The 26843-nt window shown below is 36.1% G+C and overlaps 1 protein-coding gene, 1 long non-coding RNA gene and 3 pseudogenes across 2 annotated transcripts; 1 reads left to right on the forward strand and 4 right to left on the reverse strand.

The window, feature by feature from the left end:
• Positions 1 to 25925, reverse strand: part of LOC126605504 (cyclic nucleotide-gated ion channel 1-like) — a 95849-nt pseudogene extending 69924 nt beyond the window's left edge.
• On the reverse strand, positions 12269 to 16688 carry LOC126605547 (uncharacterized). The gene is made up of 2 exons (XM_050272964.1): positions 16299 to 16688; positions 12269 to 12567 (listed from the first exon to the last, which is right to left on the reverse strand). The coding sequence occupies exons 1-2, from the start codon at positions 16482 to 16484 to the stop codon at positions 12340 to 12342; spliced, it is 414 nt and encodes a 137-aa protein (XP_050128921.1). The 5' UTR covers positions 16485 to 16688; the 3' UTR covers positions 12269 to 12339.
• LOC126605537 (F-box protein At5g51380-like) lies at positions 14179 to 15402 on the reverse strand (annotated as a pseudogene).
• Positions 20163 to 23560, reverse strand: LOC126605514 (uncharacterized; annotated as a pseudogene).
• LOC126605604 (uncharacterized) lies at positions 22409 to 22946 on the forward strand. Its single transcript, XR_007616999.1, has 2 exons — positions 22409 to 22516; positions 22819 to 22946. It is a non-coding gene; the product is annotated as an uncharacterized LOC126605604 (long non-coding RNA).
• Positions 25926 to 26843: the final 918 nt, after the last annotated feature.

Raw genomic sequence — 26843 nt, forward strand, 5'->3', positions numbered from 1 at the left:
TCTCACCGATGAGCGTTCTTGGTTTGTTGAACCAAAAAAAAAAAAAACTGTGTCCTCTGTGAATTTCCTTTCAATTTTTTTTGAGAAATAATAGAAAACAAATTCCTCTTTGTGAATTTTCTTGGTTTATGGTGTTTATTTTTCTTCCCAATTTTCCTTTTAAGTTTTAACAACAATTATTTTGTGAAATTTTTTAGAAAAGATAACTGTTATTAGTATTTCAAAAATCTTTTTCTACATTTCTCACAAGTGTATTTTTCTTTCTAATTATAAAAAATTTGGCTTGCCAAATGAGATTTTTGAAGTGCTAATGACATTTCTCTTAAAAAATTATTATAGTCTAACATATTATCCGATGCACAAATTAATTTGACATAGCACTAAATGCCCGATTAGTTTTGTTAATACTATAGTTTGACAAACGACAATTAAGGATACTTCGTACAAGCCCGGGTAACCCATATTCGCCGATTATTGCTAGCGCATGGGCAGGCTGGGCCCCAACGCACATGCTCTGCCCTGAGAAGGTTGAAAGGTTGAGTCTGCAGAAGCAACTCCAAAAGTTGCGTACCATCATTGGTTGTGTAAGAATGAGAGATTTTAATGATTTTTTAATTGTGTGTTTATTATACATTAATTTTTGTTTTATAATATAAGGTGTGATATACACACATCATATTTTACTTCTCACATATCTTTTTAATTTTTAATCGTTAGATTGGATGAATTGAAGAAGATCAAAGAATAAAAATTATCAAGGGGTGCGTGAGAAGTAAAATAGGGTGTGTGGATAACACACCCCTATAATATTTATATTTAATTTTAAATAAAAAAAATTTACAATAATTTTTAACCGCATGATGTACGATAAATAAACACAATTAAAAAGTTCTCTAAATCTTTACAAAGAAGATCCGAAAAATATCCTCGTGAACCATAAAGGAGTTGTAACATATTAAAAAATTGGTTCATAGAGAATTTCCATTCCATTTTTTAGAAATTAAACTTTTAATATTTAATTTTCTAACACCATAATCTCTCTCTTTTCTCTTTTTTTTGTTTTTTTTGTCAAATGATAAATTTGTTAGATTAGAGAGTCATTGGGATTCAAACCAACAATTTCCATTCATTTTATAGAAATTAAAATTTTAATATTTAATTTTCTAACACCATCATCTTTTTTTTTTCTTTTTTCAAATAATAGATTTATTAGATTAGAGAGTTAATGAGATCCGAACCCACGCTGGTGCAGAGAACACTCATCTTCATTACTATTGTAAAGGGCCCCTTGAATCTTTTCTCATGTCACTCATTCCTCTCCTTTTTATTTTTTTATTTTTTTACATGCTAGTTTACCATAGAAAATTTTCATTTCATGGGGTTGGTGGTAGCGTGTGGATGGCGCAGCTAGTTTTTTTATTGAATGGTGCTATTCACATATTTTTTTATCTTTCACACATTTATTGCTAATTTTTTTTTATATTTTCAATTCATTCAATCTAATAATCAAAAATTAAAAAAATATATAAAAAGAAAGAGTCAAAAAAGTGCATGAATAACGTTATCCTATATGAAAACTTCCTCTTCGAACCAAAGTAAAAGGAAATTAAAATATAAATTAAACTAGCAACTTGCCTAGTTGGCTTTAGTGTTTAGGGTTTAATAAATGGAACTGTTATTAGTATTCAAAAAATCTCAATCTACACTTCTCACAAGTGTATTTTTCTTTCTAATTATAGAAAGTTTGGAATGTACAATGTGATTTTTGAAGTGCCAATAACAATTTCCTAATAAATTTCCTTTTTCTTCATTCCCTCCCCTCCTATTCTCATTCCCTTCCCTCCTTTCCTCTTACACATTATTTTTTGTTTTATTATCTCTATAAAAAATCAATATAAGGTGTTAATGAGACTTAATCGTGACCGTTCAAATAGAAGAAAAGGGAATGAGAGAGACATTAGAATGGGAGAAAATCCACCTCCCAGAACAACTCTCTCAGCTGTCAATCATTTTTTACTGTTCCTAGTCAAAGGTGTATTAATTAATTTTTGGAAGTCTTGGTCTCAATAATATAACATTAAACTTTTGAAAATCTTGGTCGCAAATTATAACATGATCATTGATACCTATAAACAAATTTCATGTTCTAAGATCACGTTCAATTTTTGAGTTAAAACTTAAAATTAAGTTTTAAACTAATTCATTTTTTTTTAATAATTGAGTTTAAAATAAGTTTTGCGTTAAAATTTAAAATTTAGGTAAATTTAATCCAGAATTTAGGTTAGGGTTAAAATGTTGGCCTATCAAAATTTAAATTTTAAACTAACCAATCATTCTCCAATGATTTAATCTAAAATTTGAACAATTTTAAATTTTTAAATACATTAAATTCAACGTTGAGAGAGGGAACTTAATACCTGAAGTTTCTAAGTTTCTATGTTACAAGAGGTTTTGTGGAAGGATAATACTTATGTTCTCCTGAAGAGGGAACTTAATTGTCCTCCCACTTATAATTTACGTATTTTACCGTATGAACATTATAATCAGAATCACTTATTCTCGTTAGTAAAGATCATATATGCAAGACTAATCATTCAATTTATAAATCTTTTAGTCATTCATATAAATCAAACAAATAGATGATTTATCATAAAAATATTACTTATTACCTAAATCGTTAATTGGTTTGACACGTATGCATGAACCATCGCTTTTTTAAATTGAAAGATTAAATATAGTTATCAAGTTAAATTACAATCTTAACCGCCTCACCACAACCACCACTCACTCTTTTACATTTTTTCCCACACAAGTTAGTACTTTTACAATTGAACATAGTTGTACATATGTCTTATTGCTACATATACACTACGATCAATCAACTCATTGGGATGGGACCTGGATTGTCTGCCCTCCCCATCCCATACCTTTCACATCCCCTCCTATTTCTGTGGTTACGGTTAAGCTACGTCAACATTTTATATTGATTTTTTTTATAGAAATAATAAGACAAAAAGCAATGGGAATATAAAATGTTGACGTGACTTAACCGTAACCACAGAATATGAGGGGATGTGAAAAGTATGAGATGAGGGAGGGCAGACAATCCAGGTCCATTGGGATGACCATCAAAGAGCATTCATTGGATATTTTCGTCTGCAGCGACATAAAGAGATTCTGCGATTTCAATTGAAGTAGGGGGACCCGGCTTCTCTGCACTCTCAGTTCCCATACACTCCCATCTCCTTTTAGTTTGTGCGGTCACGGTTAAGCCATGTCAACATTTTATATTGATTTTTTTTATAGAGATAATAAGACAAAAAGCAATAGTGATATAAAATGTTGATGTGGCTTAACCGTGATCGCACAAATATGAGGGGATGAGAGTGTATGGGAACTGGGAGGGCATAGCAGCCAGGTTCGAAGTAGGGGCCTCCTTATCCACTAAGTCTAAAACTAATGATGGGTAGGCATATGTATTACAACAAAAGTTGATTAATATCGTCACGCATGATGTTATAGTCACACAAAATCATTTTTCGATAATCTGAAGCATAAGAGCATTATAAGGAATTGGATCCTCCTCGAGACAACCCTCGGGATCCTCCTGTCCCAATAAGACAGGCCGTTGAATATTGATCAAACGACTACAAACAGAGTATCTCAGTTATGATAATTGTAACTGTTGGATCAAAATCCAACGACCCGTGTTAATGAGTAAAGAGGATCCCGAGGGGTTACCTCGGAGGGGATCCAATTCTGAATTATAAAACCAATTTGAACTTGCTACTTTTAAGACGCTATTCACAGATCAACTGTTGCCAGTGTTTTACAGAAATGGAAATTAAAATAAATACTCATGATCTTGCAGCATGATATCTAGTCTTCTCTGTTTGGTGATATGCTTACCTGTTTTTTGCCTGTCTTGTAACTTGTAAGGAGAATAAGTGTGCCAAGGACAAGGATTGTCTACCCTTCATTTTTCCATGCTCTTCCATGCCCTCTTATTTGTGTGGTCACGGTTAAGTCATGTCAACATTTTATATTACTATTCATTTTTGTCTTATTATCTTTATAAAAAAATTAATATAAAATGTTAATGTGGCTTAACCGTGACCACACAAAATAAAAAGGCATGAAAGATTATGGAAAATAGGAGGGCAGACAATCCTTGTCCGCGTGCCAAAGCCAATCATAATTGCAACTTTTGTTGCCCTATAAGAAAAATGGGAGCACAAAAAACCAAGAAATTAGATATAAAATTCGGAACTTTTTAGAGTCGGTTTAATAATTATCTAGCAAAAAAAAATAGTTATCCAACGAGCACTAAATGATTAGACTTTTTAAGGTTACAAACCATCAACATATAACTATAATTTCATGGATTTGATTAGGAGAAAACATATAACCTGCCCAATTGGCCCCCCAAAAGTTCCAGCCTCCTCAGATGAAACTGCAAAGTGTGTTCAGTCAGTGAGCATTTTGTTAGACAAAGTTTTAACGAAAAGTTCGCAGTACTGTTTACTTTAACGAAAAATTACATTTTTACATTAAAAAGTCAAACATGATACTATTCACTTTACCCTTTAAGTCTTTTTTCGATAGTTTTCCTTTTATTAAATTGTTGAAATTCAAGACCGCGCTTTGGCTGGCACTAGTTTGCGCTTTTTCACTGAAAAGTTAAGTACTTAAAATATTACTAGAGGGTTCCAAACTTCCAAGCCAACTCGTGTTTCTCTTCTTCCCCTTTACTGTGAGAGTTTCTTATCACCTGTGTATGGTAGTTTCCAACTCCACCATCCCTTCTCTGCCGTCGACCCTAGCTCTGGCCAGGGTCGGTGGCTGTCGGTTTCCCTGTTTTCTTTTCCTCTTGTGGTCAATTTTCCTGCGTCTTTTCCACTGATAATCCTCGATCTTTCCCTTCTCCCATCTTTCACCTCCATGGTTTTCTTCCTTCCTCTTCCTGCCCATCAAATTTGGCTCTGGCTTTCTTCAACCCCATATTTTTTCGGATCTGTAACCACACTCTTTCAACGAATTTCGACGCGATTCCCTCGGAAAGTGCGTAGAGCTTCGGCTCGGGTGTTCACACCACCACCTCCCATGGATTTTTCTTTGGTGGCTCAGTTGCCTTCGGTGGATTTGTTGCTAGTGGGTTATCTCTCACTATCTTCCTTTGGTTTGTGGTTGTGGTTCCGATTTGCGTGGTGCTTTTTGGACGATGTTGGAGTCATCTCTTTCATCAATTATGTGAAGTTGGAAGGATGGACCTATGGAGTCGGTTTCCGGCGGGATCTCGGAGATACTTCAGCGGCGGCTGTTCTTGCAGGAGTAGGGTTTGCTGTTTGGTTTGTCTGTTTATGAGCTCAAAACCTTTGTTTGGGCTTTGTTTTGGGGGTCCATATCTTATTTTGTGTGTGTGTTGTAATTGGACCTCTGTCTTTGTAACTTTGGCGTGTTGTTGGTAATGATATTACCTTTCTTTCAAAAAAAATAAAGACAAATATTTTGAGTTCGTACATAAACATCAGGAAGGTCAAAGATTTTTTTATCAATTCAATCTTGTCTCTATGTATTACTTACGTCAGCTGATTGTTGTCAGATACCGTCACGGCCAAAGTAGAGGCTCCGCGCGGACTCCACTCGATGGATGTGATAGGTGTTGGAGGAAAGAGCAGCAATTTCGAATTGGATATTGATAGTCACACTTTTAATTTTTATCTTATGGCGACTCTTGTTAATTATTATTTTTTAATTTATTTGATCACAAAATAAAAAATAAAAAAAGTCTGTAAAAAGAAAAAAAGATGTGTGAATAAAATTACATTTTAAAATTATATTGCGGAAGGAAAAAATATGAGAGAATATGGGAGTGAGGGTTTGAAGGACAAGATTGAAATTTTATTGATAATTGAATGCCTTTTTTAGAATTGATTCAATAATTTGTTACATACATGGACTATTTATAATTACAATAGCACCATAAACATAAAAGACACAATCCCAAACTACTAAAGAGATACAACTCTTCATAAACATGGCTCTTTCTAAGATACACAACTCTACATAGCAACTGATACAACTAATACAATTTTTTTTAATAATATGCCTTATATCAACTTGATCGGAATTTGATGTGCTGGATTTGGTTGGTTGCCTGAAGGGCTATCTAATCCAATTAATTGCGTAAGCCGTAGCTTGCTAGCGCGCATACTTTTCCTCTATCTATAGGCGAGACTCTATCCAAATCTATGGATCTCCCCAACGTCAAAACGAGACCCCATCAAACTGGCTTGCCAAAGAGAGTGGTTCTAAGGCAGAGGGTACAACATCGGCAAATTGAATGGAGCAACATATTCAAATATGGGCTTCTAGATGGAGGCACATGAGGAGAACTCAAGATCTGGGTTCGTCAGGACGTTCAAGAAAAGTGCGAGATGGTGGTGAAATTGAAATAAAATAGTACGTGAGGTATGAAAGTGAAATGTTTTGAGACTTACCTTTTGATCAAGACTTTGGTATGTCCTGAACTTCGATACGTTGTTTCCCTATGCTTTCCATTTCAGATAGTGCGATTTTAGAATTTTTTAACATGTGAGATTAACCTTTGTTGCCTCTCACTTCGTATGTTCGTTCACGATGCTATAATCTGCCCTCCCTCGCCCTTTCGTTCGTGAAATGTTTGAATGTAGTCATTTTTTAATTAGCTTTAATTTCGTTTGATTAGATTTGATTTAGACTATGTCCATGCTTTGAAGCCTTGACATTTCCAGGCTGTGATTTGGTTTAAGCTTTTCTGCTTGGCTTTCTTCTGTGCATAAAGAAATTTAAGTGTTTTTCTCAATTTGTTTTGTTCTGTGCATTTCAATTTAATTGTTTTTCTCAATTTTTTTTTGTAATTTGTATTTCTCAGTTTCGGTTATTTGAACACCTAAATTATGTTATGTTTTTTATCATGTAAATTCAAAGAATGGCCCTTTCTCCAGCCAATCATTTGAACCTAAATGATTAAAAACAGTTCACATTTGCTTCCATTTCTAGGCTGTCATTTGGTTTAAGGTTTTCTAATTTGCTTTGCCTCTGTGCATTTCAATTTCAATGCTTTTGTCAATTTGCATTTTTATTTTCATATTCCATCAAAGATACATATTTTTTTGCCAGCCAAAAATATAAAATGTCAATTTATTGGAGGTGATTTTCATTTTGTGATTTAGTTTAATTCCAAGATTTGTTAACCCAATTGCCATTTTACTTCATTTATGCTTCTGTTACTTTAAAGCTTCATGTTTCTTTAAACTTCATGTTTTACAAGAATCTGGGGCACAAATGAAACCGTGGCAAACTAGCCATTTGGTCATTGAAACAATTGAATGAAAGAAGAAAATTATGGCAAAATTAGTTGTTTGGGAATGATTGGACATAATTTTGTTCTTTCATTTAATTGTTTGAATTACCAAATGCCAAGTTTAGGAAGGTTTCATCTGTGCCCTGGATTCTTATCAGCCAATCATCCATGTTAATGAATCTGGATTCATATGGCTATTGATTTGAAATTGCTTTTCACTGTGAGCAGGGTGCAAGTGGTTAATTAGTTAATTGTTTTCACTCAACTTTTCCTGATTGTTCAAATGAGTTTTAATCACCTAAATCATGTTATGTTTTTAAATAGAGAGGTTAGTGGGATCTATTTTGATAAGTCCCTTTATCCCTCAATATGAAGCCCACAAACCAATTTGTCTCTATGTGACATATGAATGAAATCATTAGTTTTATGGTCATTACTCTTTTTTACACCTTCTCAATGCACTTATGTTTTTAATAACGGAAATTTTTTGTTGGCAATGATCTGATTGTGTTAGGATTATATTTGTGAGCTTATATTTTAGTCTTTGCGATGATCTGATTACATAGGATGTTGGTGTTGACCATTCTCTTAGTCTGGTCTTTAGAAAAAACAAAAAACCACAACAAGACTATGCATTACTGAAGTTTAAAGGGCGGGTATTTTTTTCTTTGGCATGCCATTGTCTTTATTTAATCATTCTTTCACTTAAGCTCTGATGGACAATACAAAATCAAACTAGAGGTTTGTGGCGCATTGGTGCCGCGGCAGTGCGAAAAAACAGCAACAAGAGAGTGGTTCTAAGGCAGAGGTTACAACATCGGCAAATTGAATGGGTTGAGCAACATATTCAAATATGGGCTTCTAGATAGAGGCACTTAAGGAGAACTCAAGATCTGGGTTCGTCAGGATGTTCAAGAAAAGTGCGAGATGGTGGTGAATTCGTCTGATCACAGTGCAAGTGATCAGATCGTTGGGAAGGGAATTGGAACAAGCACAGCGATGGACAACAGCAGGAGCAGCGGCAGGCTGGTGGCTTAGCACGATTCCGTCTCCAAACTTCAACAGATTCTTTTTTTTTTTTAAACGACAAACAAAGGTTAACCCAAACCAAAAAACAAAAAAGTTTCACGGAATGAAACTGGACAAAACAAACAACGAGATAGACAAATTGATACGAACAAAACAGAAGCAGATTAAATCCCAAAGGATCAAACCTACTATGATACCAAGTTGAATATCAGAGTGTGCAACGAACAAGACTACAAAATAATAATAATATTATTAAATAAACTGAGAATGGCGAAACGAATATAAAATCCCAAGACGCTACGTTGTAACTAACATGTTTCTTAAACTAAATTACAAACTATATTTATAGGAAACTAAACCTAAGAGCCCCTAACTTCGATGGGTTAAGCCCAAATCCTAAACTAACAAGCAAAATCCAAATACTAAAATAAACTTAAATACTAATATTTTTCAACAATCTTGAATATCTTTATGGTGATAGGATACCGTAACCATGAATTCCAGCCAATTGTGCACCTGGCCCAAGCTATAGCTTGCATGTTGGCGCTCTTCATAGTCGTTATAAAAACAACAGAGTTATAGTAGCTATATAAACCCTAACCCGTTATGCTACAACATAAGAATCTAAACTGCATATTAATAAAATCATCTTTGTCAACCAAAAAAATATGAAAAGACTATTTAGTTTTCTATCACAACAAAAAAATGAAGGGTAGTAACGTAATTTTACATAACAAAATTTTTCTGTTTTTTATTTAAGCCTCACCTAGAGATGATTTTAACATCTCTAAATTAAAAAAATAAAAATAAAACATCTCTCCTTCTCCCCCACTCCCAAGTTCACTCTCACTCTCTTCTTCAATTTTAAAAACAAAAATAAAAAATTTCACATACTTTGTTTGTGGACATACTAGTTTGATTTATTTCTTTTTAGTGGTCGCCTACAACATTAATACCAGCACCACCATTCACATTATGCTACAAATATTAATGAACATAAACACCAGTTCCACTACTCCATGTTCAATTTGAAGAAGATGATCCACAATTTGAGCTTTTAATTCATACATAATATCGTTCTCACGAATGTCAATGATTACACACTTTTCATACCACAAACCAAAATGTAGGACACACCACGGAATTGAAGGGAAACCAAGGCCAAAAGCGAGTAAAGCAACATAAAGAGGAACCAAAGCATGCAATACCAACTTAAAACACACACACAAAACAAAAGCGATACCAACTCAAAACACACATTTGCCCCAGCTAGTTGATCTCTTAGCTTTTTTTGTGTGGTGGCGGCGCCAGGCTACTCGTATGGAAGAAGCTGCAAAATACTCCACTTGTCCCAGCCAGTTGATCTCTTAGCTTTTTTGAGTGGTGGCGGCGCCAGGCTACTTGTATGGAAGAAGCTGCAAAACACTCCACCAGAGAGTGAGAAAGATCCCTTCTAAAGAACAACCAAAACTTAGCGATTACAGACTTCAAGTTGCTTGCCGTGATTGAAAATGCTTCAACTTTTGACTGGGACACCAGGGTTGTAGTGCAGATAGGCAACTCAGAAAATGAGGCAGATTTCAATGCCCAAATTACAAGTTCTTCTCCATATAAATCATTTTTCTCAAGGCATTTGCAAACATTTGTTGCACCTTTACTAGTTGTGTAGGTCAAAGTAGTGCCTCGCCAGATGAACAACATCTTCCGCAACGGTTCGCCCTCCCTAATAATATACACATCCTCATTATAAATCACCGGCTTTAGATGCTCAGATATTGCTTTCAACCCTTTTTTATCTGTACTTTCAATAATTGGAACCTGCATACAATGTTCATTAGATACAATTAATTACACATGACGTATATTATCTTTATTGACTGTTAAATTCAAAATTTTCTAGTTACATACTTTCTTTAATGAATCCAAGCAGAAACGAGGAACGGTAAGTGTTTGTTCTATCAAGACTGGATATGTCTTTTCCTTCTTCTTTCTCAATATCCGCTGCTCGGCTGCTTTTTGGAACCCCTGCATGTTTAGTAACTCTATAAAGTGATTTCATGACGAGAATCCAAAAACATACGTACGTGCATGAATACACACAAAAAATTGCATGGAGGAACTTTAAGCTTAATTAATGACAAATTTTTTGCTTAAAAGAGTACTGATCACAGCACCAACCTGCACCCTCGAATTGAGATATACTAAAAATAGTATCAAGCCACTTATAGAGATCACAACAGAAAAGATGATTTGGATCGTGTCGAAACTGGTCTCAAGGTTTGAACCAAAAGAACTGCAAAAAAATAAAATGGAGGGCAATATTTAATTATTGAATACATTCTTTTAGAAAACTGGAATATTTTTTTTATGGAATTTAACTGCAAGGAAGACAAAATAAGTGATCAAACATGAAAAGTCATACAAATGCAAACCTAAGATTTCGCAGGCCCCACCAAGAACAGTGCAAGATCTTTCTTGGAAGATATCTTGACGTTAACACAGATTTAGCATACTTATATATACCATAGTCACAGTTTTCTTTCCCCTCACACGTTATATGTTGTACCACAGCAAAAAAGTACCACAAGGATCCGTAAAGCTGAAGGACAAACGAGACGATATGGTTAATAATCAAAGTTCTAGAAAGTATAGAAAAAAAATATAAAAGATAATGAAATGAAAGCACCAAACCCCTCAAATTAGATGGCCTTTAAAGAAGTAAACATGCTCTTACTCCTATTCAGTATTCTCAAATGTTTTCCCTTTGTTTATTCAAAATCATATGAGAAGTTAACTGTAACTAATATTAGGAGTGCTAAAGAACTAACCAGTTAATATGTTAATACGATACTAATTATATATTTAAGCTTGCTACGTAACGTCATCTCATTAACTAGCCGGCTCATATTTTAGGTCAATTCAAAGATCAAGCTTGCAAAAGTTGACCAAATCAGACATCATTTCACTAATTGCATTGTTATTGTGAAAGTTTTCCTTCTTTGGATGTTGATTTTAAAAAATATTGGTTAAGATTATGAAATGACGTTGTTGGTTACTAACCGATTAATGCTTGAACATTGCTATATCTATTGTTGAAGAATAGTCTCACATTGAAGACTTAAAAAGATAATTTACTGTTTATATGAGAAATGTTCAATGCTACTAGCACATACGCTTTCAGTGAAAAAATCCCGCATCTAGTGGTATGGTAGTTACGTGAACAATATTAGTAAATATGTTGATGGTGGACCATGCTAGTTTTAAAAAGTTTATCATATTTACACTCATATATCTCAACAATAAGATTTCAACAAAATTTAGATTTTTCACCCGAATATTGGTTAAGATTATGAGATGACGTTGTTGGTTACTAATAACCAGTTAGTGCTTGAACATTGCTATATCTATTGTTGGAGAATAGTCTCACATTGAAGACTTAAAAAGATAATTTACATTTTATATGAGAAAGGTTCAATGCTACTAGCACATACGCTTTTAGTGGAAAAATCCCACACCTAGTGGTATGGTGGTTACGTGGAGAACAATATTAGTAAATATGTTGATGGTGGACGATGCTAGTTTCAAAATGTTTATCATATTTACACTCATGTATCTCAACAATAAGATTTCAACAAAATTTAGATTTTTCACCCGAATATTGGTTAAGATTATGAGATGACATTGTTGGTTACTAACCGGTTAATGCTTGAACATTGCTATATCCATTGTTGGAGAATAGTCTCACATTGAAGACTTAAAAAGATTATTTACAGTTTATATGAGAAAGGTTGAATGCTACTAGCACATACGCTTTTAGTGGAAAAATTCAGCACCTAGTGGTATGGTGATTACGTGGAGAACAATATTAGTAAATATGTTGATGGTGAACCATGCTAGTTTTAAAAAGTTTATCATATATACACTCATATATCTCAACAATAAGATTTCAACAAAATTTGGATTTTTCACCCCAAATATCCGAAATAATGAAGATTTGTACTTACATGAGAAGCAATGATGAAAGGAACGAAGTCTAATATAGCTTTAAGGAATCTTCTTGGTACAGTCTCTACGTTAGCACGTCGATCAAGCCATTTGTAGTAGTTATAAGCCCTCAGTATATACTGGAATGGAATTAGTGAAATAAGCATATAATAATCAAATTCTGTAGCACCTCCAACGAGCAATAGTGCCTGGAGACATTTGAACAAACAGTTAAATTGGGTTATCGGCTAACCGATGTTATTAAATCATTAATTTACTTACGGCTTTATAGGTAAAATGGTTCTTGAAGTTTGCATAACTCCTCAATTTGGATCCTTGAGATTTAAAATCAATATAAGTGGTCTTTAAGTTTGTCCATCATCAATCATTTTGGTCATTTCTTGAATAATCTCCATTACATAAAGATAAAATTACAAAAATACCCTTAATTTTTGTCAAATCATTTTTGGCCATTATTTATTAAATTAAGGGTATTTTTGTCATTTTAGTCTTTATTTAACATAATTTTTCACTGAAGGACTAAAATGATTGATGGTGGACAAACTCAGGGACCACTTCTATTGATTTCAAATCTTATGGACCAAAGTAAGGAATTATACAAATTTTAGAGAGCATTTTAGCTAAAAAGCCTTTACTTGATAATCTATCTAATGTGTGTCAAATTTTTAAATCTCGTCCTAGACCCACAAGGCAAACCTTGCCCCACAATAAAGAATAGGTAGCAAAATGACAAACTTAGTAGAATGTACGTGTTGTCCATTGTGTGGCTTAGCCGAACTCTTCTCTCTTTTTAGTATAAAATATATCGTTATACTCAAAAAACAAAAACAGGAATGTACGTAAAAATAGGGTCATTTTGGTTCTGGTCTATAGGCAACCTAATTATTTGAATGAAACCTTATTTGTTTAAATAGTTGGCCTTATCGGATAAATGGTCCCCGTGGTCATAAGGTTGGAAGATAGCTCATGTGGTAAAAAAATTCGGATTTAAACCCCTGTTGTCAATGTTTATTATGATTTTATGCCCGAAATTAGAACTTCTATCATTCCTCTTTTAGTAACTTGCAGGTGAGTCTCAAGGGTAAGACTAAGATGGTCATTTCATCATTTCCATCTTAGCTCATTTCACACCCACAGAGCTCAAGCTTCACTAACCTCCTACACCCCTGAGCTAAAATCGTCAACCCGATATCCGAAATCACAACCCTGTAAAACCCATCAACAGAACCAATCAATTTCACAATCTACAAGTTCCTACACCTACTAATCCCCTTCAACGCCAAGTCCCCACAACAATGCAGCTCCAGTTCCTGCAATATTTGTCACTCCACAGCAATCCTCACCAACCCATTTTCATTGGCACCGATAACCATAATTCGTCGTAAATTCAGGTACGATTAAGCGAACAATCTTAGCCTATGGTCCACGACACTGTTCTTCAACACATCGCTCTCCTTAATGAATCCATTGGGGCTAAAAAGCGTGTTGGAAACCATTGTCCCACATCGTCCAAGAGGGAAAAGAGAAAATACTTTAAATAGAATTATCCCACTTTAACTAACACCGAGGCCTTTTGTGATAAAACCCCACACCTGAGGATTGTGTAGTTGGTTAAGTGGGGACAGTATCGGTGTTGTTGGAGTGGACCCTCGGCCCGTCGACCTGAAAATTTTAACATGGTATCAGAGCCAAGGGGCGGGCCCGTACTGCCACATGATTGGGTGGGTCCCTATTGGCCCCACATGATTGTTCACGTAGGCCAAAGATGCCACGTGTTTGGGTGGGTCCCCAATGACCTCGTGCGATTGGGTGAGTCCCGACACGGTGGTTGTCGATGTGTGGAATTTCACGTGTGACCCATAAATAGGGTCTCACGTGCGGGGGAGTGTTGGATCCCATTGTCCCACATCGGCCAAGAGGGAAAAGAGAAAGCACTTTAAATAGAATTATGCCACTCTAACTAACACCGGGGCTTTTTGTGATAAAACCTCACACCTGAGGATTGTGCAGGTAGTTAAGTGGGGACAGTATCGATGTTGTTGGAGTGGACCCTCGACCCTTCGACCTGAAAATTTCAACAAAGCGAGTCGATATGAACATTCAAAGCCTTCTTGGTCACCAGAATCCCCGAATTCCTTGGGGACCAAATGCAGGCATGGACAATATTGACATCGTCCAGATTCAGGAACCGGGCGAAAACCCGACCCGAGTTCAAAAACCCCCAATCGAAAAGCTTCACGGAATTCACCAGCCGACCGATGAGGTACATCCACCGCTTGCAGACGAGGGAGTTGAGGAGGTAGCGGGAAATTGGGAGCTTAGAGAAGATGCGAAGGAGGAGCTCGTCGGAGATGAGCGAGGTGGAATCGAGTGCAGGTTGGTCAAGGGTAAGGGAATTGAAGGCGGATGAGAGGTCAGGCTAGGAGTGGGGAGACGACGAGGCGGTGGAGGGAGAGAGGGAGTTCAAGTGGTTCTAAAGCTGCATCTTCATGATAACATGCTTGAAAGCGTGGTCCGAGAGGCTCAGTGGGGGCGGCCGCTTAGGCAGAACTGGCGGTGATCTTTTTGGGCTTCCGGATTTACTGTCTGATGAATTTGAAGACATTAATTAAAGCTTTTTGGAAGATAGAGAGACACACACACAGAGATAGAAATGACCATCTTAGTCTTACCCATGAGACCCACCTGCAAGATACTAAATGAGGAATGACAGAAGTTCTAATTTCGGGCATAAATCCTAACAGAATTTGACCACAGGGGTTTAAATCCGAATTTGTTTACCACAAGGGCTAGCTTCCAAATACCTTATAACCACGATGACCATTTATCCAATTAGGCCTAAATAGTTTGATCGAGGTCCTTAGCATCATTTAAGGGATTTAACTCATGCATTTATATATTCAATATCCACAAATTATGAAATTTCAGCAAATTCAAAATAATACTTTACAATATAACAATTACTTAAAAATCAATAACAAAGTAATATTGTTCTTCACATAGCTCAAGCAAAAAAATAATGTACCAGTATAATTATTAATATAGTTTAAGAAATAATTATTGATATATTTTAAAACATAAAATAAATACATATTATTAGCATAAGTACATTCACACAAAAAAAAAATATGGGTACGTATTAAAATTGAAAATTATAGGCACAAATTAAAACTAAAAAGAAAATTGTCAAATAAAAAAAATACAAATTATAAATAGAAATGTATGAAAAATACTAAATATAATGATTAATAGGTTTTTATTTTTAAAATTAACATATATTGACTTGTAAAAAATTTAATTAATATTCAAATAATGACATGGAAAAAAGTCAAGGAACCTTGATAAAAAAATTAATAAGGTTTCAGTTAATGAGAAGGAAAAATGAGGGATTAGAACCTAATTTATCCTAAAAAGTATAGTGCGGTATTGTTTATAATAGGATAAGTATTGTGTTGATGTGGGACAAGAATTACGTTATTTTATATTCAATAAAGTTAAATGGAGGAAGCCACGTTTAACGGAAAAAAGTGATTGGAGAATTGGTAATTTAAGGGTTAATAGATTATTTGTTGCTGTCAAATCCTGAAAGTGGATGTTTTCGACTTTTTAGGCTGTTCGGATTAACTCAACTTTCATTTGGCGTGTCAGTTTTGGGCTTGGAATTCGGGCGAATTATGTAACTGACTTGTAAATTACTAATTTTTATTTTGAAAAGTTATGTAGCTGACATGTAAATTTAATAATACATTAATGCTTAGGACTTCGATCAAAATCTAAAAACTAATAAGGTCTCACTTAAAGAATATTAGTAACTAGAGACCGAATACTGATTTTTCCCAAATAAAATCTAGGTATCATGCATGCTGTTAAATGTGAAATTTAATTACTTGCAAGAGATCACCTTCTCTTAAGGTCTTACCTGTGGAAAGGGAAAAGCAACCCAAATGCGACCTAGAATGGCTAAGAACCTAACTGGTTTCTTGTGGATGAAATTACGAAGTGTTGTAGCAAGACGATCATCATTAGTTTTTGTGGAGGAGGCCTCTGCAGAAGACTTGGCACTAAGTTTGGTGCAAAATCTCTTCAGAAAAACAACGATGTCCATATAATAAAAGAGATCCCCGATTGATCGTAAAGCCAAAAATGTCCACACCAACGATACTTCCCAGGAGAAGCCAGGGCCGTCGATCTTGACGATGAACGGAATATAGCAGATCAAGGGATCAACGAAGAGAGAAAATGCAGGCGATACTGTAAAGATAATATCCTAGGTTGGAAGGAATATTTTTGGTTGATGACGTTGTGGTTCAACTGTTAGCGATTCTGCAGCAGTTCTACTTCTGTGTCCTCCATCTTCCTTGGAAGCTTCCCCCTCCTCTAAAGTATTCCAATGACCTAGATCACTGTACAAGACACAATAAACATATTATTCAACATTTCCCCATAAATATATATATGCATGGATTTAAAGAAAAGGACTCCTATTTTTTTCAAAATATAGGGATTAATTTTAGAACGCACATAATATCGAACTTTAACAATTCAAAACGTCTATTTTTTAAGTTGTACCTCATTGATCATCCTTGTAAAATACCAGCCAAATCGAAAATGGTTGAGGCATCTAATTGAGATTCAAAGAATTGATGAATAGTATATTTAAACATTGAAATTTCATCGTGGCAATTAAAGAGGCAAATGTTTTTTTATTGAATTGATTTTTTGTAGGGATTTGTATATTAATATAGAGAGACTTAATAGATATTAATTCAATTTGGTGTACGTGGATCCCACAACTAATTCCCATTTTTTTAATAAAAAAATAAGAATCCATTCCCTTGATAGCTCTGTATATATGAGTGTACAAGTGTTGAAAAATTTCCAAAATATATGAGGAAAACTGATAGGTTTCATAAATTGTTGAACAAGATTAGCATTCTCAATATAACATACCTTTGCAAAGTATATATATGAATTTATGAATAACCTATCAGTTTTGGCCGTTTCAAATTTCAATGTGTTCCAATATTTTATAGGGTGTATAACTTATAAGTACATGATAAATTTTTAAAACCCTACAAGACCACAACTTTAATCACTGAAGTGATTTATTACTTCATTTTCTCTAATTTCAGTTTTAAACGGGAGAACGACTTTTCGGAAGAGAAGAAAGCTAATATGTTGAAGATGCGTACTTACGTGATTTTTCTAGAACTTTTTAAGAAGTCATTGTTCAAGATTTGCACATGCGTTTTCGGTTCGAATCTTTTCTGTTTTCTAAATTAATATAATAGTTTCGAACTCTTCTCATCTCCTTAATAATAACAATTTAAAAAAATATATTCGCACACAACAAACCCACTTAAGGTGAAATCCTATCAGAATTGAGTTACAATGCATGGCTCACAAGCTGGCTGAGTTGTTTTCCAAGTCAAAAGAGGATTATGAGTCACTCAAGTCAATCATTACTTCCCTACTTTAGATTTCTTTGTTGTTTAGGGCATTTTTTTTTTCCTGTTACATAAGATCTGTTGGAGTAGAATTAAGCCTCCTTTGGTATAAAGAATTGGATTGAAATGGATAAGTCGTTTTTAAAGCTTATTAAAAGAAGAAATGAAAAAATTGTGACCAAATTGGTGTTAGAAGATGAACTACTCAAGAACAAAAGTTATTGATACTAATTCTTTTCAAAAATAGGAGGAATAATATTTCATATCTAATTCTCTTCTAATCCTTTCAAATGAAAAATTATTCTCCTGAAGGTTACTCTATATAATGCCGGCGAAATCTCTACTACAAATACATTCTTTATTTTCTTTTGTGTTCGTGTTTCAAATAAATATTATGACTATGCAGAAGTAATCTAACAGTAACCCTCCCCCTCCCTTCTCATTTAACAATATTCTTCTTTCAACTTTTAATAATTATGTCATTTCTCATCATTAAAGAAAAAGAAAGAAAACAAGAAATGATGTTAAAATTAGAGAAACAGACGAACCTTATGGTTACAGTGGAGTCCGCCATAACTCAAGCTAATAAGGACTGCACCATTTAAGATTTAAACTGGATGTGTTCCTTGCTTGTTAAAATAATATCAATGATTAGCAGTCAAATATGTATTGGCAAACTAAAACTTAGATACACCAGTAGAGAGAAGACAAGTGCTGAAGCCCTGAGACTTCAAGTACTGAAGTGATGCTTACATAAATAGGAGAGAGAGAGAGAGAGAGAGAGTTTTCAACTTTAATTATTGAAATCGGAATTCAATTCCAAGAACATGGTTAAAAAAAGGTGGGAAAAGAAAGGAAGCATAAAAAATAAAAATAAAAGTAATGCTATGGTGATTAAATTTTAAAAATTAAATAACATGTAAATTGATGATTGATTTATTACTTCAGTATTGATATACATGCTCATTTTTATTGGTGAAACATCATTTAGTTTCAAAATTTAATCCCTAAATTTAGTCTTCCTAGTATTAATCATAAAAAAAAGGGCTACTTTGATATGGGTCCAATTTTATAAGTCTCTTTTGATATAGGTCCAAAATTGGAGCTAAATCAAAAGTAAGTACAAAATTGGACCCATATCAAAAGAGACTTGTAAAATTGGATCTATTTCAAGTTTATCCTAAAAAAAAAAGATGAAGAAAGAATGTATACTTGTTCTTCCATGTCCCAAAATTATTCTCTCATTTTTTTCCAGTCGTCAATAATAATTTCTTTTCATTTAGTGGAAAACGATGAAACTTTTCTTTTTGTGTGGCTATACAATTTCTGCTTTAGTATGGAATCAAATTCTTTCTTAAGGCTGCTAGGGATTTCCAAGTTTCAAGAAATTGAGCTCAAGAATGTAGTAAGAAATGAATTACAAAAACTTAAAGAGGTAAAATTAGAAAAACTCTTCACGAGAAAGGTATGTAAGATGAATTTGCAAATAAAGTAGAGTTTTGTTAATCACTCACACATACCTTTCTAACGCTCTTAGAAGAATCTTCTAACCTCTTCTATCTAATTTTTTTGTGAGCAATTTCTTGCTAACTTGACCTCAATTCTGTAGAGCTAGCCGGCTAAGAAATCCTTGACCCACCCATAACCTAAAAGCACATTGTTCTAAGAGTGGTACCCTCCATTCACGTCTTTAATTCTCATGCATGTGTTGGATTCTGATTAAAGCAATCAAATGACAAGACTTTGCCACTTGTGTCTTTAAATTGTTCCTCTTGATTTTCGTCTGAAATTCTACATTAGAAGAGGTTTTGTGGAAGAATAATACTTGTGTTCCTCTCGTAAGGAGAACCTACTTCTTCTCCCATCGACGATTTACGTATTTTTATCATACGAATATCATAATTATAATTGCTTATTCTTTTTATCATCATGTAAAGATTATATATGTAAAAAACAAAATAAATCATTCATATAGATCAAGCAAATACATTGTTCATCATGAAGATGTTACTTGTTATCTAAAGTCTAAATCGTTGATTAGTTTGACATGTATGAATGACTAAACAATTTGTAATTAAAAAAAATTAGATATAGTTATCATGTTAAATTACAACCTAAACCGTCTCAACACAATCACCACTCACTCTTTTACATTTTTTCAAACACACAAGTTAGTACTTATACAGCTTGATATAGCTTTACATAGTTTTAAAAAATTAGATTCACTGGACATTTTCATGGCAGCGACATAAAGAGATTCTGCCATTTCCATTGAAGGAATGGCCTCCTTCTCCACTAAAACTAACGATGCGTAGGGAAAAGTATCACGTATGGTGTTATAATCACAGAAAATAATTTTTCAATAATCTGAAGCATGGGGCAATTACAAAACCAATTTGAACTTGCTACGTACTTTTAACACGCTATTCACTGAGCAGCTTTTGCCAGTGGGTTTACAGAAATGGCAGGGCCTGGAAAAAAAAAAAAAAAAAAACTCATGATCCTGCATGATATCTCGTCTTCTCTGCTTGGTAATATGCTTACCTGTTTTTTCTGTGTCTTGTAAGGAGAACAAGTGTGCCAAAGCCAATTATAATTGCAGCTTTTACTTCCTGGTAAGGGAAATGGGAGCGCCCAAAAAAAAATTTAGTTATGAAGTTCCATACTATTTAGAATTGGTTTCATAATCATCGAGTAAGACAAAATGGTTATCGAACAAGCCCTAACACTTTAGACTTTTAAGGTTACAAAATGACGACATATAACTATAGTTTCATGGATTTGATTAGGAGAAAGCATATAACCGGCCCAACCGGCCCCCCAAAAGTTCCAGCCTCATTTGATGAAGTCTCAACCTTTGATCTTCGTCTTTGGTTCTCCTCATTTCTATACACAGTATACTACAAGTGATCACATAAACACAAGGATTACACTGTTAGAACACCAAATCCACCACATGTTTAAGTTCAAACAAAGCTCATTATTCGAACTTTTAAACCGGTCAATATCAATCTCTCATGTTAATTTTACATTTTTCCTTCACCACATGAAGATCAGATTGCTCTAGTTGAAATATAGGTAAATGCAAGATACGTAATCAAGAATTTTCAGCAATGTAATAACTATTAAGTTACCAGAAGTTCAGCCGAAAAAATCAATACCTCTTCAACATTTTATGGTAGTGAAAAAATCATCTTTTGTTGATGGATACTTGGATTCTCTCTGCAACCACCTCGTGAATCCATCATATTTGTACCACTAGTTGTTATACAAAAGCGTATTGCTTCATCTGGAAATATCCAGGCACCAGATCTCTCAAAGGGATCGTGCCTATCTTCACATTTTGCTGCTGATGTGCATACATTGGGACCTGAATCTCCTCGAACGTGCCTATCTTCCAAGTTTGCTTCTGATGTACATGCATTAGCACTAGGTGAAGCTTCTTGAACGTCGGTGATTTGAGAGTTTCTCGAAGAAACTTGTACTCGACTCTCCTCTATACCGTGAATGCCACCAGAATGTCGCTTTCCAGGGGGCATATCACAAGGCTCGTGCCTATGCTTACCAAGAACCTTATCTGATTCTTGTACCGTTTCAAATGTTGATGGTCTAACGAAATCATTGGGAAAGTTACCTTTCTTTCTGTCAACTACTTGGTGTATATCTAATTGTTTGAATGTATTCTTTATCCCAGTGGGATGTGAATATTTAATCGCATCCAAAGCTCCAGGTAAACAAATTTGTTCATCGCTTTTTTCACCAGATGTTGGACCAATATTCAAGTCCCCTGACCGAAAAGGATTCACTACCGCTTTTGATATTGACTGTGCAGTTTCTGCACTTGTCACATTCTTGTGCTCTTCTAAGTTATGGCTTTCCAAAAGAGCTCCTGTTTTAATCTTATTCGAACGAATTTGTATTGGTGGCGGTTTGATTTGAGGCATCATATCCTGCGGTCGAAGCAAACATTATTAAGGAAAATTTAGTTCAAAATGATCACTACATAGAATCAGAACAAGTGATTGCTGAGATTCGCGCAGGAGAATATACTTTAAATTTTAAATAGATGGTTCAAAAACATACTTATTCTGATTCTGAGGGAGAAATGCACCGGAGTACCGCTTATATCTCACTAGCAACTTTAAAAAACCTTGTGAATTGACTTGGGTTACGGGTGTGGTTTTGGGTGTATTGAACCGTATTTTCAGTGTAACTGGTTATTCCTTACATCGGAACCAAATTGGTTATTGGGCAGTAAAAATTGTATCAGGCGTACTAGATGCTTTCCTGTAATAGGTTCGCCTCTTATCCACTTGAAAAAGAATATATTCATCTCTTATAAAGCAACATGCCAGACATACCTCAGCTGAGCCGCTTTCAAAGGCGCTTATCGTTTTCTTTACGCTGCTAGGAGTTTTATTGATTGGACCCGGCTTCTCAGGGTTTCGAAGCCTATCTTCCTGAAGATTAGGACTATTTGTTGCGCCAACAGTCGATGTGAGCCTCTTAATACTATTGAAGTATTATCCGCAGAAGTGGCTGTGGATTCAACATTAGCTGGAAGTGGTCTGGCCTCAACCTTCTCAATGAATCTCCCTTCGTATGATTCGTTTACTGGGAGCTCAACACTCTGATGAAGAGTAATGGCTGATGAAGTCTCTTCGTTTCTATCTGCATCACTCTAAAGCAGGTTAAGTGATCGTTAAAACAACTCGCGAACCCCTTCAACCTTTATGCACTTAAATTCTGCTTCTGATCATGATAAGCACTTCTTATTCCAATTACCATCTGAAAACAAAACTATCACTCTACAAAAAGTTTTCTCACTAACTTTTCAACTTCAATATAAGGAAGGATTTCCTCATGCATTCAGAACATCCACAAAATCATTCACGAAAAGAGAAATTCTAATACCACATAGAAAACTAAGGACTTGTCACATTATTTGTTCCTGTTATATTATGCCTGAAGATTCTAAATTTTCTTGTTCAGCGATGAAGATCAAACCTGAGATCTCTTCGCGAAGGTACAAGGATGATGCGACATATTAATCTTCCTCCCATCTTTTTGTAAACAAAAAACAAGAAAAAGTTTATACATATAGGAATTGTTTTAACAAACCTGCGTGCGATATCTCATTCCCCTCGGAATCTTGAAGAAGAAGAACCAAATTGCCGCGAAGGGTCGTCAATGCGCTGTCCATAAACACAACCAGGATAAGATACAAATCGAATAACAACAACATTTATGATTATGACTAGAAGCAGTTATCTGATTTTTTACAAGGTAAAGTCTCCCTTGTCCCAAGCTTGGCACTCTCCTTTTCCCATAGAAACTGCAATGTGTATTCATTCATTGAGCATTTTGTCAAATTGTTGAAATTCTAGACCAAAACTCCAAGAACGAATTTGAGCTAGGAAAACTTAGAAAAGAAATCATTGCTTACCCTTGATGGATATTGGGGAAGAAGGTGATGAAGGAAAGTCCATGAACTCAAGAACTGCACATTCAGCAAAACGTGAAGAAAAAGATATCATATCACTGTTTTTTTTATATAAATTAATCAGAGAATTACGCGAGATTAGCTCCTCTACGCTGTTCTACGAAGCGCAATTAGACATCAACGCCTTTCTATGTTTGAATTATAGTTGAAAAATAGCTTTTAGTACCTGAAATATTGATGGTTCCCGGCATTGCAGAGACAGATTTTGCAAACCTCTGTTTTTTATTATTATTATTAAGTCCTTACCTTTTTGCGTTGGTAATGGATGAGTTAACACGACATATTCAAGATGATATTCCTTGGTGTATGCTTTTCGCAGACGATATAGTGTTGATAGATGAAACTCAGGAAGGGGTAAATGCAAAGCTTAACCTTTGGAGAGAAGTGTTGGAATCTAAAGGTCTTCGCCTAAGCCGATCAAAGACAGAATATATGGAGTGCAAGTTCAGTGCAAATGGAGGCCAAAACGAGTTAGGGGTGAGGATCGGAGATCAAGAAATACCAAAGAGCGACCGTTTTCGTTACCTAGGATCTATCTTGCAAAAGAACGGAGAATTAGATGGAGATCTCAACCATAGAATACAAGCTGGATGGATGAAGTGGAAGAGTGCATCCGGCGTGTTGTGTGACCGCCGTATGCCACTGAAGCTCAAGGGAAAATTTTATAGGACGGCAATAAGGCCGGCGATGCTGTATGGCACAGAATGTTGGGCGGTGAAACATCAACACGTACACAAAATGGGTGTAGCGGAGATGAGGATGCTTCGTTGGATGTGTGGGCACACAAGAAAGGATAAGATTAGGAATGAGGATATCCGGGGTAAAGTAGGAGTAGCCGAAATTGAAGGAAAGATGAGAGAAAATCGGTTACGGTGGTTTGGACATGTGCAAAGAAGGCCTACTGACGTTCCGATTAGAAGATGCGACTATGGGACAGAGGTTCAGGGCCGAAGGGGTAGAGGAAAACCTAGGAAAACTTTGGAAGAGACTTTAAGAAAAGACTTAGAGTACTTGGATCTAACGAAGGACATGACACAGGATCGAGCACAATGGCGTTCTAAGATTCATATAGCCGATCCCACTCAGTGACTTGGATTTTCCAAGTCTCCAACCGAGAAGTTTTCCTCACTCGGGAAATTAAGGGAACACTACCCCAACCTACATGCTCCACTCAGAAAGCTTCAACATACAAGCTTTAACAAAAGAAAATTCAAAGAACTTAGCGAAGAAGGCTTTGGTGTATTTAACACAATACGTTGAAATGAAGGAAAGCTTATTTATTGATATCCCCGATAAGCTACAAATATGTACATATACATGAGTCAAAATAAACACACAAGAGGGAGCCTTCACAAAGGTTGCTTAGGAGAAGTCTCAGCAGTCGGTAGAGCCCCAGAAAGAGAAGGCACCGGAGGGGGATCATTTGGAGCCTCAGTACTGGACAGAACCCTAGAAGGAGGAGGCATCAGAGGTTGATCATTTGGAGCTTCATTACGCGGTACAGCCCCAGAAGACGAAGGCAATAAATGCCTTTGGAACAAACCCACAAATCTCTGATGATCAAGTAAAACCTGACCATCAGTTTCCTTCATCTGGTCAAGCTTCCTCTTCATGTTTGTAGCATAGTCATGTGCGAGCCGGTGCAATTGTTTATTCTCATGCTTGAGCCCTCTAATCTCCTGTTTGAGACTCATCACTTCAGCCGCCAATGATTCAACTTGGCGGGTTCGAGCAAATAGGCGTTGGGCCATATTAGACACAGAACCTGCACACTGAACACTGAGAGCCAGCGAATCCTTAACAGCTAACTCATCAGACCGTTTGGAAAGTAGTCTGTTATCTTTGGGAGTGAGAAGGTTCCTGGCCACCACCGCAGCGGTCATATCATTCTTCATCACGGAATCCCCAATGGTAAGAGGACCAGTAGGGGAGACGAAGGATGGGCGCCATATGTTGTCTGGAGAAGGCGGGGCTGCCTCTTCAACAAGGTTCAAGTCAAAACGACGGTCGGAGGGGCCAGACATTTTCAAAGGTGTTGAAGAGAGAAGAGGTCGGACAAATCAAGATCTTAGAAGTGCAAGAATGAAGCTTCTACTGGTGGAGATTCAAGTGTGCTTTGGAACTTAATGCCAGCCCCTATAAAAATCTGCACTCGACGAAGCTTCAGAAATCGAAGAGGCGCCTGCTCAGAAATCGAAGAGGCGTTTGCTTTCTCAAAAGCTGGGCTGCTTAGAGATCACGAGGGTTGATCTCAGGAATCGAAGAGGCGTTTGCTTTCTCAAAAGTTGGGCTGCTCAAAGACCACGAAGGCCGATCTCAAAAATCGAAGAGGCGCTCGCTTTCTCAAAAGCTGGGCTCCCCAGAGACCACGAGGGCCGATCTCAGAAATCGAAGAGGCACCTACTTTTCCAGCCTTTTCCAGCCTTGTCAGCATCTGTCACACGCACACTCAGTTTTGCGGAAATTATGGGCATTATGTCAAAGACTTCTGGGGAAGTAGAAAACACATGAATCTTACTGTTCAATCACCCACTTCCGACACGCAACAATAGCTCATGGGTACCACAGATAACTCTGCCAAAGTTCTCTGCCAAAGTTGAGCACGTGAAGCTTGCAGCTCCCACTACATCGCTCTGACCAAGAAGGGTAAAAGAATAGCAAAGAAACAGCACTAACAAAGTTTAGACCCATAAATTTTGAAGGTCTAGCTACCATATTATTACCCACAAGGGTAAAGGAACAGTACCACTGCTGGATAATTGGAAAGTCCCTGTGTGTCAACCTCTGTGCTTCGTGGCAAGGTAGACTAGCAAACATGCCCAACCTTTACTCACATTCGAGAAAACACTCCCAATAAGATTGATTGCTCCAAAATCGAAGAGGCACCGTCCTCCGAATCTCGAGAGCCAGACTCCCAACATGACTACTTTCATAAAAATCGAAGAGAGGGTAAAGGAACAGTACCATTGCTGGATAATTGGAAAGTCCCTGTGTGTCAACCTCTGTGCTTCGTGGCAAGGTAGACTAGCAAACATGCCCAACCTTTACTCACATTCGAGAAAACACTCCCAACAAGATTGCTTGCTCCAAAATCGAAGAGGCACCGCCCTCCGAATCTCGAGAGCCAGACTCCCAACATGATTACTTTCTCAAAAATCGAAGAGACACTGCTCCCCGAATCTCGAGAGCCAGACCCCCAGCATGATTGCTTTCTCAAAAATCGATGAGGCATCGTTCTCCGAATCAATCGAAGAGGCGTTCGCTTTCTCAAAAGCTGGGCTGCTCAGAGACCATGAGGGCCGATCTCAGAAATCGAAGAGGCACCTACTTTTCTAGCCTTGTCAGCACCTGTCACACGCACACTCAGCTTTGCAGAAATTATGGGCATTCTGTCGAAGACTTCTGGTGAAGTAGAAAGCACATGAATCTTACTGTTCAATCACCCACTTCCCACACGCAACAATAGCTCATGGGTACCACAAATAACTTTGCCAAAGTTCTCTGCCAAAGTTGA

This window comes from Malus sylvestris, chromosome 2, assembly GCF_916048215.2.
Source record: "Malus sylvestris chromosome 2, drMalSylv7.2, whole genome shotgun sequence".
Classification (NCBI taxonomy): domain Eukaryota; kingdom Viridiplantae; phylum Streptophyta; class Magnoliopsida; order Rosales; family Rosaceae; genus Malus; species Malus sylvestris.